A 15,974-nucleotide genomic window follows, 5' to 3' on the forward strand; every position below is an offset into this window, starting at 1 on the left:
ACTCCCCCTGCTTCTCACTCTGTCAAATAAATAAAATAAAATCTTAAAAAAAAAAAAAAAATCCCTATATCATATTTACTATGAACATTTACCTAGTTACTGCTTTGTTATTGTAGATATAAAAGGGAACATTTTTCTACTAATATAGCTTCAGAAGTTGTATTCTTCTTTATTTTAAAATATTTAATGTATGTAGTGGCATGATTTATTTAAAGCACTAGTATTAAAAAATAAAGCACTACATATTTATAAAATTACCATTTTATAAAAACTAAACTAAAACATTATAAAATGTGAGGTTTCAGAAACAAGATATATCAAGCCACCTCAGACCTCAGTATCACAGATACTTAAAAATGGGAATAAAGACTTGAATATTTTCTGTATTGAAATAAAGTAAAAATCTGCTTTCAAATTAGCTATGCTAATTTAGACATTATTTTAGACATTCAGAACTTAAGCTTACTTAATTTTTAGAAGCCTGAAACATCTAATAATGTGAAAAACATTTTCAAAAGTAAAGTTCTTACTAAGTGTACAGCATGATCTATTTCTTCAGTAGTTACACCCGGTTTAATCATGCCAGCAGCAATGTCCAACACTTCTCTAGCAAGCTGTAAAAGAGAAACATTTAATACATTCAAGAAGAAATGGAACAGAAACAGAAATCTGTACCCTTTGTACTATCTTAGATTTTGTGAGATTTGTTTTACAAATCTCTAATTATTACAGAGATTTTAATCTACATATTATATGATATTATTATATTTGTGAATTTTCATTTTAAAACCATTTGCATTTCTAATGTCCATCAATAAATAGATGTGTGTATAAATATATAAATAAAATTGGGCTAACTAGCTTAATAAGTAAGCATGACTGATTTCTATGTGAAAATGCATATCCTAGGAATCTGAACAATAATCAGTTGATGGAAGTTAAGTCTTCTCACATTTTTATACTTCCTAGTTACAGTAGTCTCCCATTATCTGTAGGGAATTTGTTCCAAGATCCTCTGGATGCCTGAAACCAGACAGTACTGAAACCAACATACACTATGTTTTTCCTATATATATAAACCTATGATAAAATTTAATTTATAAATAAAGGACAGTGAGAGATTAACAACAATAACAGAACAATTATTATATAGAGAAAGTATATAACAATATACTCTAATAAAAGTTATATGAATGTGATCTCTCTCTCTCTCAAAATAGCTTACTATACTGTACTCACCCTCCTGGGGAATGATGTGAGATGATAAAATGCCTCCATGATGAGATAAAATGAAGTGAATGAGACAGGCATTGTGATGTAGCATTAGGCTACTAATGACTTTCTGACAATACATCAGAAAAAAGATCACCTGCTTCCAGACCGTGGTTGACCACGGGTAAGTGAAACCATGGAAAGCAAAACCACGGATAAGGGTGGGTTACTGTATTTCATGGCTTTAACAGAGGCTTTAACTTAAAGTTATATAAAGCCTTAAACTTTGCCCTATGTTATGATGACTTGTGAAAGTAAAATGACAAAATATCATGAATATACCTGGTTCTTTAAAACAACAACAAAAAAATACAACGGGTCAAAAAATTGACTGCCAACTAAACTAGATTACCTGTCATACTATTTTTCAAATAGGCTATCCAAGCTTCGATGTAGAAAACAACAGTTGCATAAAATTATATGCTAACAATACTTTAATGAAAAGTAAGTATGGCTAGCCAAAGTCTTATAATGTAACATTTGCTACCTTTATAAATCAACAAATCATTGACCTCATGTCTAACTACTTCATGTCCACTTAAATGTAGCTTACTCCATGGGGAAAAAAGTAACTCTTACCCTACATACAAGTCGCATTCCTTCTATATCTTCAGATGAGAGTAATTTAATTTGAGAAGTACCTTTAAGAGCCTGTTCAGATTCAGACATTCCTGAAAATCAGTAAGAAAAGCCAAAATGAATGGAAAGATGTAGTATTTATTAGCCTAATTGTCTTCCTAATGACACAATAATCGTCAAGCCTCATTATTTCACACAATAGTATCTTATCATTTTGGAGGGTCCAGGTCAGATATTTTTAAAAAATATTTTCAATATGAAAAAGAAATTTGCTAAACAAACTGAAGAAAGAATTCTAAAGAACAAACTCCCAGATCTATTAGAAATCAGTCAGTATGGAATACTTATTACACAACAGGCAATATGCTGATAAGGTCAGTAAATGATTCACACTTAAACAGTACTATACAATTTACAAATTGCTGTAACGATCATCAACTAATGAGGCAATTATACACCAACGACTGATGAATCATTATACTCACTGATTCTTTTAAACAAGAACCTAAGTCGGTGTTTTTCAAACTGTGACCCTTTAGTGGACCGTGACTAACATTTTTTTAAAGTAAATACCTGGAACAGAAAATATTAGACTAAATCATATAGAATAGGACTAAGTGCTGTTGTGGAATGTTTGTTAATTTACACACACACACACACACACACAGATCATGTTATAAAATCCATTTCTCGTTCTAGGTCATAGTCAAAAAAGTTTGAAAAATACCACCCTAAGAATCTTCACTAATAAAATTAGCTTAATTCAAGTTATTCATACATTTGAAAAGTGTCATAGTCAGTATAATTATTTCAAAATTTGACAAAAAAGAATATAATAAACCATTACCTAAGCTTTTTTATAAATGATATAAAAATCCCAAATAAAGTATTATCAAACAGAATCCAAAAAACATAAAATACAGCATGACTTAAATGAGATTCATATTGGAAAGGCAAGAATAGTTCAATATTAACAAATCTATTAATATAATTCATCAGAGCTACAGATTAAGAGAGGAAAAGAGGAAAGATAAATGATCATCTTCAAAGATAATTCTGATAACATGGCCAGCTAGCACCTTAACATGACAAATACAAATCTCAAGTTAAGAACCATCATCATGGAATGTCCACTTGTCAGGAGTATTATTTAACAATGTTCTGACAGTACTAACAACTGTAATTAAACAAAAGAAAGAATAAGATGTATAAAACTAGAAAGAAAAGAACAAAACCCTCATCATTTTAGAGACATGATTATGTGTCCCTAGAACAAGGGAATACCTGATAAATGACTAGAAATAAGAGTGCAGCAAGGTGGCAGAATATCCGATAAATACATCAGAGTCAATTAACTTTCCCATATACAAACCACTGCTAGAAAATACAGAAGATGCTATTCATAAGAGTAACTAAAAAAGCATCCAGGAATAAACTTAACAACAAAAAGAAAACCTAATGAAGAAAAATTGAAAACACCACTAAAAGACATAAAAGGAGACAAAAGAGAAAAAACACCCTCTCCTTGGGTAGGAATACTCAATATTGTAAAGGTGTGAATTCTTCCAATATTAGTCTATAAATTTAATGCTATCCCAATAAAAAATGGCAACAGGATATTTTTGGGAACCAGACAGATTCTAAATTTCACATGGAAAAAGTAATAAAATAAAATAAAATAAATTTCACATGGAAAAACAAACATGCAAGAATGCTAGGAAAATTCTGAAAAAGAGGAAAGGTGGGGCAACAAGGCTTACCAAGTATTAAAACATTATATAGCAATAATAATTAAAACAGTTTGGCAATGGCACATGATTAGACAAATGGGTTAATGAAAGAGATTAGAAACCAAAAACAGACCCAGACGTGTGAGAATTTACTTAAGGACATAGACTGCATTTTATTTTATTTTTTTTTATTTATTTTTTTTTTAAAGATTTTATTTATTTATTTGAGAGCGAGAATGAGAGAGAGAGAGAGAGCATGAGAGGGGGAGGGTCAGAGGGAGAAGCAGATTCCCCGCCGAGCAGGGAGCCCGATGCGGGACTCGATCCCGGGACTCCAGAATCATGACCTGAGCTGAAGGCAGTCGCTTAACCAACTGAGCCACCCAGGCGCCCCATAGACTGCATTTTAAAATCAATTAAAAGACAACTGATTTGTTTAAACACTAGTGATATGATAACCAGATATTCTTATGAGAGAAAAATTAAGTTGCATCCCTATTTAACACCTAATAATAAATGATAAAAGCATCAAAAAATCTTATCATACACAAAAAGAGTGAAACCATGAAAACAGTGGAAGAAAAGAGGAGAAAATATTTTTTATAATATCTGAACCAAAAAGGTCTTTCTAGGTCATAAAGCCACAGACACCTTAAAAGAAAACACTGATAAATTTTATTACAGGAAAATGTTTAAAGTTTGTCATAAATGTAATGCTGTAAAGACAAAAATGTAAATGTTCAGTCGGGAAAAAATATTTATAGCACATATATCAAGGGATTATTTTTCTTAATATAGAAAGAGCGCTTATAACTCAGTATAGAAAAAACTACAAATCTAACTGGGGGGGAGGCTAAGGATATGAACAGACAGATCAAGAGGGAAAAAAAATTAAAATGACCTTTAACATATAAAAAGATGCTCAACCTTACAATTTAAAAATATAAATTACAGTAACAATTAGCACAAATCATAAAACTTGGCAATATTCTATACTGGGGAAGATATAGGAAAAGAAACCCCCATATGTTTTTAATGAGAGTAACAAATGGCAAAATCTCAGAAATTTGTAGTACCTCTCAAAAGAAAAAATGCATGTATCCTTTGATCTACCTATTTACTTTACGCAGTTAACCTACAGAAATACTCTCACACGTTCACAAAGAAGTAAATATAAGAAGAGTTACTGCAGTCAAATTATAAGAAGTAAGAACCTGGAAATAAACTAGCCATACATTAGTAGAGGCCTGCTTTAACAAACTGATGCATCCACACAATGCAATACACCTCAGTCATTAAAAAGAAAGCAGAGGGTTTATATAGAATGTTTCCAAGAAATATTAAGAGAATATAACAAAGTAAAAAGGTATATACAGTTTGTTCCTTTTGTGTGGAATTGGGGTGGGGTATTTTTGTGTGTGCACACATAAAATATCTCTAGAAAGTGCCCCAAGAAACTGTTAACAGTGGTTACCTCTTGGGAGTAGGACTTACTTTTCACTGTGTAACATTTTATCCTATTAGAATTTACCTTGTCTATGTATTTTTTTAAAACAAATTAAAACTATACTCAAGAATATTAAGTATAGAGAAATGAAATTATACATCCTTAACAATATTCTGTCATTCAGACTGTCCTGTCCTTCAATTCATCTAAAATTGTAGAGTTTAACAAATTTTAAAATTATATTCATGGGGCGCCTGGGTGGCTCAGTCCATTAAGCGGCCAACTCTTGATTTCGGCTCAGGTCATAATGTCAGGGTCCTGAGACTGAGTCCCGTGATGGGCTCTGTGTTCAGCCGGGGAGTCTGCTTGTGGATTCTCTCTTCCTCTCCCTCTCCCTCTGCCTCTGCCCCTCTCACTGCCCATGCGCACTCTCTCTTTGTATCTCTAAATCAATAAATCTTTAAAAAAAATAAAATTATATTCATAAGAAGTTAATACACCTCCCCACCTCTTAGAGAACAAACCAAAGGGAGCTCAGCTTAGTAGAGTAAACCACAGAAAAACGCTGATACTCAACATTTTAGACATGCAAAATCAGTAATCTCACATAGTCCAACTGAAGCTATGTATGCAGGCCCTAAGATCAGACTGCTCCACTAACCTGTGCTGCAAATTACCTATCTTCTCTGAGTGTCTCACTATCAGTATCTATAAAATGGAGAAGATCACGGAACCCAACTCAGGGGTGATCAAAATATTAAATGGAGAAAGGAAAGCATGTAAAGAACTTAGCACATTGCCTGACACACAGTCATGAAAAAATAAGTACCAGTTATAGAATCATAATCATCCTATTATTTCTATTACTGCTACAGCCCAGAGTCTTTAGTTAGGCGTTCAATCAAGGCCTCCCCACGCTGTTTTTTTAATCTAAATAGATACTACATAATTAAGGTAGGAGGACATGTTAAAATCAAAACAATTTTTAATCTAGAATTTGACAGAACAACACAAAATACATTATGTTAAATGTGGCTGTTAGCAGCTACATAAACAACGTTTTCATAATTGGGTAGATTTCTAAAGGGAGGAAAGAATTTTTGATTCTTACAAATGTTCTACTGTGTCTCAGAAAAAGATGTTTACATTTATTGGAAATCCAGCACTGAAAATTTTCTACAAAAGAAAAAAAAACTCCTTTCCTTTGCAGTAGTCACCAAGCCCACAAATTGAAAAATGGAGAATCAGCACAGAATTTACCTAAAGGGTGATCAGCATAATCTGGTCTTTGAATATAACTTGGCACTGGCCTTGTTGGCATCTAAAAACATCAAAGAGGTTAGTTAAAACCAATTCAAATCTGAAAGTAACTTTCATTATTAAAATTTACTAACAAAGAAAAAAAATGTAGGGGAAAAAACACTAAAGATAAAAGTTCATTCATATCATATAAATGGAAAACAAGTTTTAAATGACATCTTAAATATCGTATCTCTTTCATGAAGACTAAGCTTTCCTTTCCTAGTGGCTAATGCCACTCCCTTTCTGAGGATACTTTCGAAAGAAGGAGAGCGGACAAGTTAGGATTTAAGATGACACAGACAGCAAGGTGCCCATGTTGCTCCAAACAAACCAGCAAATCAAAAACAGTAATAAAATAATGTCTCGAAGTAAATATACATTAATATGCTCCTGGTCATTATCTCTGGAGGTAGAATTAAAGAGACTTTTTCATGTTTTTTATATTTTTCCAAATTTTAAAATTTAAAGATATACTCCTTTGATAAAAAGAAAACCATCAGTAGAGTTTTTAAATATTTAAGGATAGCAAACAGATGTCAGCTTAAGTCAATTCCTGTGTTAAGATTTCTGAGGTCCACCTGCCAAGAACATAGGAAGGGCTGGGTGTGGCAGAAAAGCCATATCTAAATTAAGGTGGAAATATATCCTGCTTAAAAAAACTAGGAAAAAGTAATATACACTATCACTGTGCTGGCCAGAAAATACCTATTCTATCTCATTCTTCTTTAAGATTAGGGCATTTTTAATACTTTCACCTAAAATTCTTTCTGCTTTGCCCATGATTCTCAATTATCCTAAATTCCAAGTAATATATCATAAAAGCTAAAGAGCTAGAATGCAAATTTAATCCTGATAATATGATTAATAATTGGAATACAAAACATATGTATCATTTTTAGGAAACTGAAAATTCTGAAAATTGGTTTGAAAGAATGTAAAATTTTGTGGGCGACTGGGTGGCTCAGTCAGTTAAGTGTCTGACTTTGGCTCGGTTCATGATCTCAGGGTCCTGGGATGGAGCCAGACAGCGACAGTGGGCTCCCCGCTCAGTGGGGAGTCTGCTTCTCCCTCTCCTCCTGCCCCTCCCCCGGCTTATCCTTTGCCCCTCTCTCTCTAATAAATAAAATCTTAAAAAAAAAAAAAATGTAAAATTTGTATTACCTTATTTACTCACCAGTGGATAATGCGGTCTGAGTTTACCAGTATATCGATAGCCTGCCCACGGATCAGTGTTAATATCACCTTCTACAGTCCAGGAAGACACTTCTCGCTTGGCCTTTTCATCTTCTAGGAGGTGGGCAGACAAGAAAAAAAAGACAAAGAAATACTTCAGTTGTCAAGCTACTGAGCACCAGAATACTTTAACTATCACTTGTTTGGAAACCAAGCCACAGAGCCCAGGCATAAAAATCTAGCAAACTTCCACCCTAACCTAAATCACCAAAGCTTCTACTTTCTTGCTATGTTCACCACCTTATGATTCCTCAAAGATTTAAGTGTCTTCGGAGAAAAGACCCACGCTAAACATATTCTAAGATTTTACACAATATCAAATAGGAATAGCTCACAGAACTCCTTTTCCAAGAAAATGCTAAATGTATTCTCTCTACAATGTCAATTTATAGGAAGCCCATTTTTTGAAATATAAAATCTAAGCCTAGGCAAAACTTCCCAACTGAGAGCAGATGTTATAAATGGATTCTGTGCTCTTACTGAAAGAACAGATTCTAAATAATTCCACAGCAAATGTAAAGTAAAAAACAAAAATTTCCCACTTAGCTGGCAAATAGCTTTCAGACAAGTACTTCAGAATGCTCTGAAAATTTTATAGTCATCCTATGCCTTTTTTCAGAAAGGGAGTAACAAAAGGAAGTAGGAAAGTCAAAGGTAAGAGGAGGGAACAATCAATAGAAAATTACCGAAAACTCAGTAGAAAAATTAAGAATCACACACACACTCACTCTTACCAGGTTAGTTATTAATACATAATGTTAATGCACCTAAGAATTCTTTGCACATGGACAGACCCTCAATGGTGTCTGATGTCAGCACCCTGACTGCATCTCTTATCCACCAAGTAAAATAAAAGTAGCCTAAGACTTTTACACAGCAGGAATTCAAATCCCTCCTACACCAAATCAACCTGTACACCTCCCAATGCACACTGATCTTCTCCTGTTTACTGGTAAGCTATCATAGCTTTTAAAAGTCAGACTTAAAAAAAATTAAAAAACAAAAAAATAAAAGTCAGACTTCAAATAAAAATTTCTGAGGTCTGCAAGGGAAATAAAATTCCCCCCCTTTAAACAATCTAAACATCCAAAATGGGGGAGAACAGAAAGACTCGCATAATGTTAAGCTGGAGAGGAATGGTGAAATGAGTGAAGTATAAACTTCCAGTTATAAGATCAGTAAGTCCTAGGCATGTCAAGTGCAGCATGGTGACTAAAGTTAACAAAAACAAAAAGACAATCTACACTACTGACTCCTCATTTTACAGAGGAGGAAGCTGAGGCAGTATGGCTCACAAGAGCAGAGACATGTAGGAACGCTGGTTCCCAGTACAGTACCCTTTCCACAGAGCCCTTCGCCAACCTGGGATTGAAAGGTGGTTGAAACAAAACTGACAAGACTGCAAAAATACAGCCAGTCCAGTCACATTGCTTTGGAAGAGAATGCAATTATAATATTACATACAAAGTAAAGGAAGAGAAAAGAATAAGACTAGAAAATAAGAATAAGAATAGCAAAGGAAAAGAAACGCTCTATCATGCTCCTGAATTTTAGATCTTTCTCCCCTCTGGAGTTCCAAGAAAGCCACCGTGAACATGAATGTCAATAGGAAAACTGTTCTGCATCCCAGGACAAAACTGGACTCCATTCATTACCCCCAGGGTCAAACATTACAGGAAACAGTTCAAAATGCAGGCCAATGGACGCCTACTTCGGCTATCAAGTACATCAGTGCTTTGTCTGAAATATGAACTTCCAGAATAATTTTCACCTGAAACCTAGGACACAACAGCAATCAAGATGTAGGCTTTTTGGTCTGACACACTCCCGGGGAGTGTGGAGGGAGAAGGAAAGATGTACAATCTTTCAAAGCTTCCTGCTGATCTGCATTCGGGCCTTTCCACAATCTATTTTCAAAAGAGAATTAAAAGCAGACCTCCAACAAATAACTCAAAGCTACCTAAATCAGTTAAGACTGAATTATGGCAATTTCTAATCTCTAGGTATAATTTACTTAGGGAAATTTACACTTCAAAAGTAAGTTAGTTTACATTTCAGGATCAATTTGATCTAACCCACAAATGCTAGACACATTAACAGATACCTACTAGTAAGCATGAACTGTACTGGGGATTAGAACAAAATTATTCACTAATTGGTCTTTGTCAAAAGACTGAGAGCACAGGACAGTGTAAATAAATATCTGTAGTTGTCTTCAAACCTGACAATGCCAAAGGCCCAGCCAGGTACGCTGCAGGTAGTGGCAAAGAGTATCTGGTATGCACAAGGTGTGACCCAAAGCACAGCACACCCAGGCCTCACTCTGAAAAAGGTCCTGTGCAGGCTGCCTCCTCCTAGTCAGCTGACACAGAAGAACTGCACACGTCTAAGCTTTGCCTGGGACAGGATTTTCTGCTCACAATCCTGACTCAGTTCTTCCAGAGATGATTATTAAATAATTGTTGAGCACTTACTAGGCATTGTACATATGCTAAGCATTTTATGTGGATTTATTTAATCCTCATAACAAACCTATAATTTCAGCATTTTGGAGGTGAGGCTTAATGTAACCCATGCTCACAAAGCTTCGTGGAACCAGTTCTGAATGATTACATAACACCTCTCTGCTATCTAAAAATCAAGCATACTAGGTTTGGAGGGGTAGAGAAGTAGAATAAAAAGGATTATTTAAAGTTTTGTTGTTGTTTTTTTTAAATAGAGTTTTCATATCATACTTTTGGCTATTCAAAAAATACTTATAAAGTGCTCCTCCTACCTTTTAACTATAGGCAAAGGTGACAAAGAAACACACGGATTTTATCAGTGGTAAACTAAAAAAAGTGACAATCTAAAACATACTATATTATTACTGACAATTTTTACAGATCAGACTAAAAGCCAATGCTATTGTGTGCATTCTGACAGGAGATACATGTTGGAAATATGCACCGAGCGAGCGTCAACACGATGTGCGTCTAAGTGCTTTGCAATCTAACCGGTCTTCTTCACTAGGACACATGAAAAGTAAATTCTGCCCTTGGGTCATTTCTTTAACTCACACTTGAAATTTTCCTAAGGCCTGATTAGCTTCTGCAATCAAAACAACTCTAGGTCCAGATGGCTTCACTGGTAAATTATACCAAATATTCACAGAAGAAATAATACCAATTCTACACAATCTCTTCTAGAAAAGAAAAGAGGAGGGAACATCTCCCATTTCATGAGTCCAGGATCACTCTCATGCCAAAACTAGGCAAAAATATTAAAAGCAAATGACAGACCAATATCCTGTACCAATATAAATATAAATCAGGCTCCTTAATTAGAGATCAGTACACATTACAGTTAAAAAAAAAAAAAAGAAAGAAAAAAAGGGTGCCTGGGTGGCTCAGTCGGTAAGCGTCTGCCTTCTGCTCAGGTCATGATCTCAGGGTCCTGGGATCAAGCCCTGCGTCAGGCTCCCAGCTCAGTGGGGAGCCTGCTTCTCCCTCTCCTCCCCATTCCTGCTCTCTCTTGCTGTATCTGTCTCTCTCAAATATATAAATAAGGTCTTAAAAAAAAAAAAGAAAAAGGCGGGGTATGTCATCTTCATGAAATGAACTGCATACTGTATGTTATCTCACTATTGCTTCTTGGAATAAAATGCGATCTTCTAATATGCCCTGGTTCCTTGCCAGCCCAACATTTTTTCCCCTGGATACCAACCTTCCCAACACCATTCCCTCCTCTAGGACGGTCCTCCCCAATGGGTGTAGTCAGGGTCAATTTAATAGGATCTGAAAGATACAGGGCTGGCCAGCTGAGGGCTGTCTCTATCCAAAACAGCCCAAAGGGACCAAGAACAATGCTCTCACCCACTAAGAGAACCATCCCCAAAGATCCAAGAGGGCACCATCTAAAAGATGGCACCATAGTAAACACTAAGAGCAATGAGTAAAATGCAAATAGTTTCAGTCTAAGGCAGTAATAATTATGATCTTTTTACTTAGGGGACGTCAGCTTGTTTAATTCTCTTTGAGTGTAGGTCATAATGGCCCTTAATTTCCCATAGGAATCCAGTATTAAAGAAACACGCATACTTGGGGCGCCTGGGTGGCTCAGTCAGTTAAGCATCTGCCTCTGGCTCAAGTCATGATCCTAGCGTCCTAGGATCCAGCCCCACGTCGGGCTCCCTGCTCAGTGGAGAGCCTGCTTCTCCCTCTCCCTCTGCCCCTTCCCCCCACTCATTCTCATTCTCTCTCAAATAAATAAAATCTTATAAAACAAAACAAAATAAAACACGCACACTTCAATGAGTTAGCAAACGCCAGGGGTAGAGAACCATTCTAAGCTGTTTTACTAACATACTATTTCATCTCAACCCTTCACTTCCCTGTGCTTTAACTTCCTGGATATAAAATGTTAATAACTGGCTCAAAGAGCTCTAAAAATATCTAACACCTTAGAAATACAGTACTTAATGTATGACTGAATAAAGTTAAATAGCTTTATTTAAGCCAACCTCTATACTTTGATCTGAAGTAACAAATCCTGTTATTTATGCTTTGTTTAACTCTTATTTATTTGAGATCCTTCTTCCTCATCTCTAACCACATTTCCTCCCACAATAACCTAGCATTTCCATTCTACGTAGAGTTCACTTTATAGAACCACAGAAATTGTCTTTTTACATTTTTATTTTCCTTTCCTTCAAATGGTGGTTAAACTGACCTCAATGAGATTTTAAGACAAATATATATGAAATAATCTATCTATGTTTATTAAACCAGCAAATTCCTAAAAACTATACAATTAGATGAATAAAAAAACAAAGATCAGTAGGTTGAAACAGAAACTTTTTACCAAGAACCATGAGCTGTCTGCCAAGCCTTCATCCATCAGAATGGCCATGTTTTAAGACCAGAAAGCCCTTGTCAGTTTTCAGGTAACTGCAACGAATTGTCTTAAGCCCTTAAGGCAGCCCACTAATGAAATGAATTTACAGGATGAGTGAGTGGCCAAAGCAGGAAAAGTCATGTGAATTGGTGATAGATTCATGTGGCTGACAGCAATAGCTAAGAGTTTCACTTTGTGGTGTCTCAGAAAGTAACTTTAAAACATTCAGCTGCAAATAATAATATTAAAACACCGCAAACAATGAATCATGGAACACTACATCAAAAACTAATGATGTAATGTATGGTGATTAACGTAACATAACATAACATAACAAAATAAAATAAAATAAATAAAATAAATAAAATAAAATAAAATAAAAATAGTAATAGTAATATTAAAACACCAAAAAAAACAAAGTAATAAAATTTTGAAAACGAAACAAAAACAAGAGAGGAAGCCACACAGCTCATGTGCCCCTGCCTACAACACGAAATCACTTCTAGCAAAGAAAAGTGGGTGCCAGAAAATTAGGACATTCTCAGGTACTCCTCAAGAAAGATCCATCTATGCCAACAATCATCTCATGTTTTTATGTCACATACAAGATTAACAAAGAAACTGCTCAACCACGTTTTATTTCCATGATTACAAACCACAAAGAGTAAAAAATTTTAAAACGTGCTAATTCTAGCTCTTGGGATTACACTTTCAGAAATTCAAATACACATTTTCAGAACTGGAAGACTTCTAGTCTTCTGCATAAAAGCCATTTCTAAGACAAATGGTACACAGATATGTGATTTTACTTACTTGCTTTCTTATGCAGTAACTTGTGAGTTGCCCAACTTCCTTTAAAACATTCCTATAAGAGCAAACATGAAAATTAGTGTCAGGCCTTCCTTCATCAGAGACATTTTAAAGAATACTATATGTAAGAAATAAGACACTGGAAACTTTGTTTGCACAAGTCAAAATCTGTGACTTCACTACATTCAGTATTTGGGAAGGCTTAAGAAATGATGACACCTACTTAAAAATTCACTTCAAAAAGCAACCTAAACTTGAGAGTACTTCAAATAAGTAAGAAACATTAGCCTATATAATAAATAGTTGTCATATTTCAATTTTATGTCACCAAATTATTTTGAAGTATTTGAAAAGAACCATGACCCAATTAATCAATCATACACTAGGGGAAAAAAAAAAAAACAAGGAAAATTTTGCAGATTTTTCCATTATTTATAGTAGTTTGATTCCTGGTTAGTTATTCCCTCTTTGTTTTCTCCACGCTGACAGCCCTACACGGTAAGCTCCGTGAGGGAAGGGACTGTCAAGTTTACCCCCACATCCCCACAGCCAACCACAAGAGCTAGCACACAGTGGCGTTTCAGTGGGTACATGCTGATTGATCAAAATGGATCAATGACCAGAAAGACTCAACTTTTCACTTAGGAAAAAAAGTTCACGTGACATATTTCAGATGCCAGTAGGAAGTACTGTATTGGGAAAATGAACTCAAGTAATAAACTGAATTCAAATAATGAACTCAAGTAATAAATTCGAAAAATGAATTCAACCAGACATAGATCTTATTTATGCTTTCATTTTTATGGTATTTCCTTCAAAGAACTTAAAATTATTCAAACAAATCATTATCAATACTAATAAAATTCACAAACTCCTACAAATGTTTTGACTTTGCAAATATAAAAGAGTAAGTAATGGATAAGAAAAAAAGCTAAGAAAAAAATAGAAAGCACCCCTAGGACTATGGAGTCATCAAACCACATTACACCAGTGATGGTAAAGCTACTCTCCCCCAAGGTTTGTCCAAGGGCTCTGAGGGCTTAGTTTCCCCTCCTCCAGGGCCAGAATCTTCACGACTTCCCCCTGCCAACAGTTAGGTTAAGAAAACCCAGGGCATACCCATCACCTCCTACTGCAATGTTAAACCTCAAGACTTCAAGTATATAAAAAGGTATCCACAACGTTCAACATTTTTTCAATTGTGAAGCTAAAACTCAGCTCAGTCTTTTGGGGAGGACGGGTGATGTGGTTGGGAGAATAATGGCACCCCCAGGGATGGCCATGTCCTAATCCTCGGAACCTGTGAATGTGCTGGGTCACAACTAAGGTAAAGGGGAATTAAAGTTGCTAATCAGCTGACCTTAAGATGGGGAGATTATCGGTTTCATCCAGTTGGGCCCGATATAATCACGGGATCCTTAAAAAGTGGAAGAGAGAGGCAGGAGTCATCAGAGAAAGACAGAATGATGGAGGCAGGATAGAAGAGAAGTTACATTACTGGGACTGAAGATGGAGGAAGGGGCCGTGAGCCAAGACACTAGTCTCTAGAAACTACAATGGGCAAGTAATAGTTCCCAAAGCCTCCAGAAAGGATGCCAACCTGCCAACACCTGACTTCAGCCCTGAGACCTATGTCAGACTTCTGACCTAGTGAACTGGAGAAAATAAATTTGTGTTTTCTTAAGCTACCAAGTTTGTGGTAATTTGGTATGGCAGCTATAGAAAACTAATACAGGAGGGAAAATCGTTATTCCTATCTGCTGTCAAATTGCAAAAACCACTCAAAAAGATCAGTTCTTCTCCACCCTGGAGTTATAGAAAACTGGTTTTAAAAAAAAAAAAAAAACACACACACACACAACCACAAATATTTATCTATGATTCTGCCATAAGAGGTATTGTAATTAATTGAAAAGTCCCAAGAACTAAAACGGGAATAAGTGATTTCTTCAGTACTATACCTATTCAGCCTAAGAAAAGAAGGGTAAAGTCAGTGTTAAACTATAATTTGAAGACAACCATAATAAATAACTATAAGTTACCATGTACTGAATATGTGTACTATACATCTGTATCTCATTTCATCCTCACAAAAACCCTGCAAGGCAGATGCATTATCCCCATTTTACACATGACAAAACTGAAGCACAGAGAGCTAAATAATTTGTCTGTCACATAACAGAATCACACCTGGCAGAATGAGAACTCAAATCCAGGATTACCTGACGAAGGTCATCTTTTCTCACTGCTTTAGTGTGTGGATGGGGAGGTGTAGGTGTGTGTGGAGAGTTTGTCAATTCAAAGCATCAATTTAGCACCAAACTCAGAACTAGAAAACATGTGTGCAATGAAGCTCTACCATTATAAGCTCTAAAATTTTATCTTTAAAGGGTGCCTGGGTGGCTCAGTCAGTTAACCATCCAACTCTTGATTGCCGCTCAGGTCATGATCTCAGGGTCATGGGATTGAGCCTCGCATCAGACTCCACACTGGGCGTGGAGCCTGCTCAAGATTCTCTCTCTCCCAAGGGGAACCCTCCTACACTGTTGGTGGGAATGCAAGCTGGTGCAGCCACTCTGGAAAACAGTACGGAGGTTCCTCAAAAAGTTGAAAATAGAGCTACGACATGATCCAGCAATTGCACTACTGGGTATTTACCCCACAGATACAAACGTAGGGATCCGAAGGTGTACGTGCACCCCAATGTTTATAGCAGCAATGTCCAC

The 15,974-nt window shown here is 35.7% G+C and overlaps 1 protein-coding gene across 2 annotated transcripts in view; it reads right to left on the minus strand.

Annotated features, from left to right (window-relative positions):
* Positions 1 to 15,974, minus strand: part of METAP1 (methionyl aminopeptidase 1) — a 71,120-nt gene that overhangs the window by 23,283 nt on the left and 31,863 nt on the right. For both annotated transcript variants that reach the window (XM_081812102.1, XM_006742061.3), the window contains exons 2-6: positions 13,252 to 13,303; positions 7,505 to 7,617; positions 6,289 to 6,349; positions 1,852 to 1,943; positions 531 to 614 (exon numbers count right to left, since the gene is read on the minus strand). In XM_081812102.1, coding sequence (XP_081668228.1) covers positions 531 to 614; positions 1,852 to 1,943; positions 6,289 to 6,349; positions 7,505 to 7,617; positions 13,252 to 13,303 — 402 coding nt within the window. The remainder of the gene's footprint in view (positions 1 to 530; positions 615 to 1,851; positions 1,944 to 6,288; positions 6,350 to 7,504; positions 7,618 to 13,251; positions 13,304 to 15,974) is intronic.

This window comes from Leptonychotes weddellii, chromosome 2 (assembly GCF_054177405.1).
Source record: "Leptonychotes weddellii isolate Sample4059 chromosome 2, ASM5417740v2, whole genome shotgun sequence".
NCBI classification, from domain to species: domain Eukaryota; kingdom Metazoa; phylum Chordata; class Mammalia; order Carnivora; family Phocidae; genus Leptonychotes; species Leptonychotes weddellii.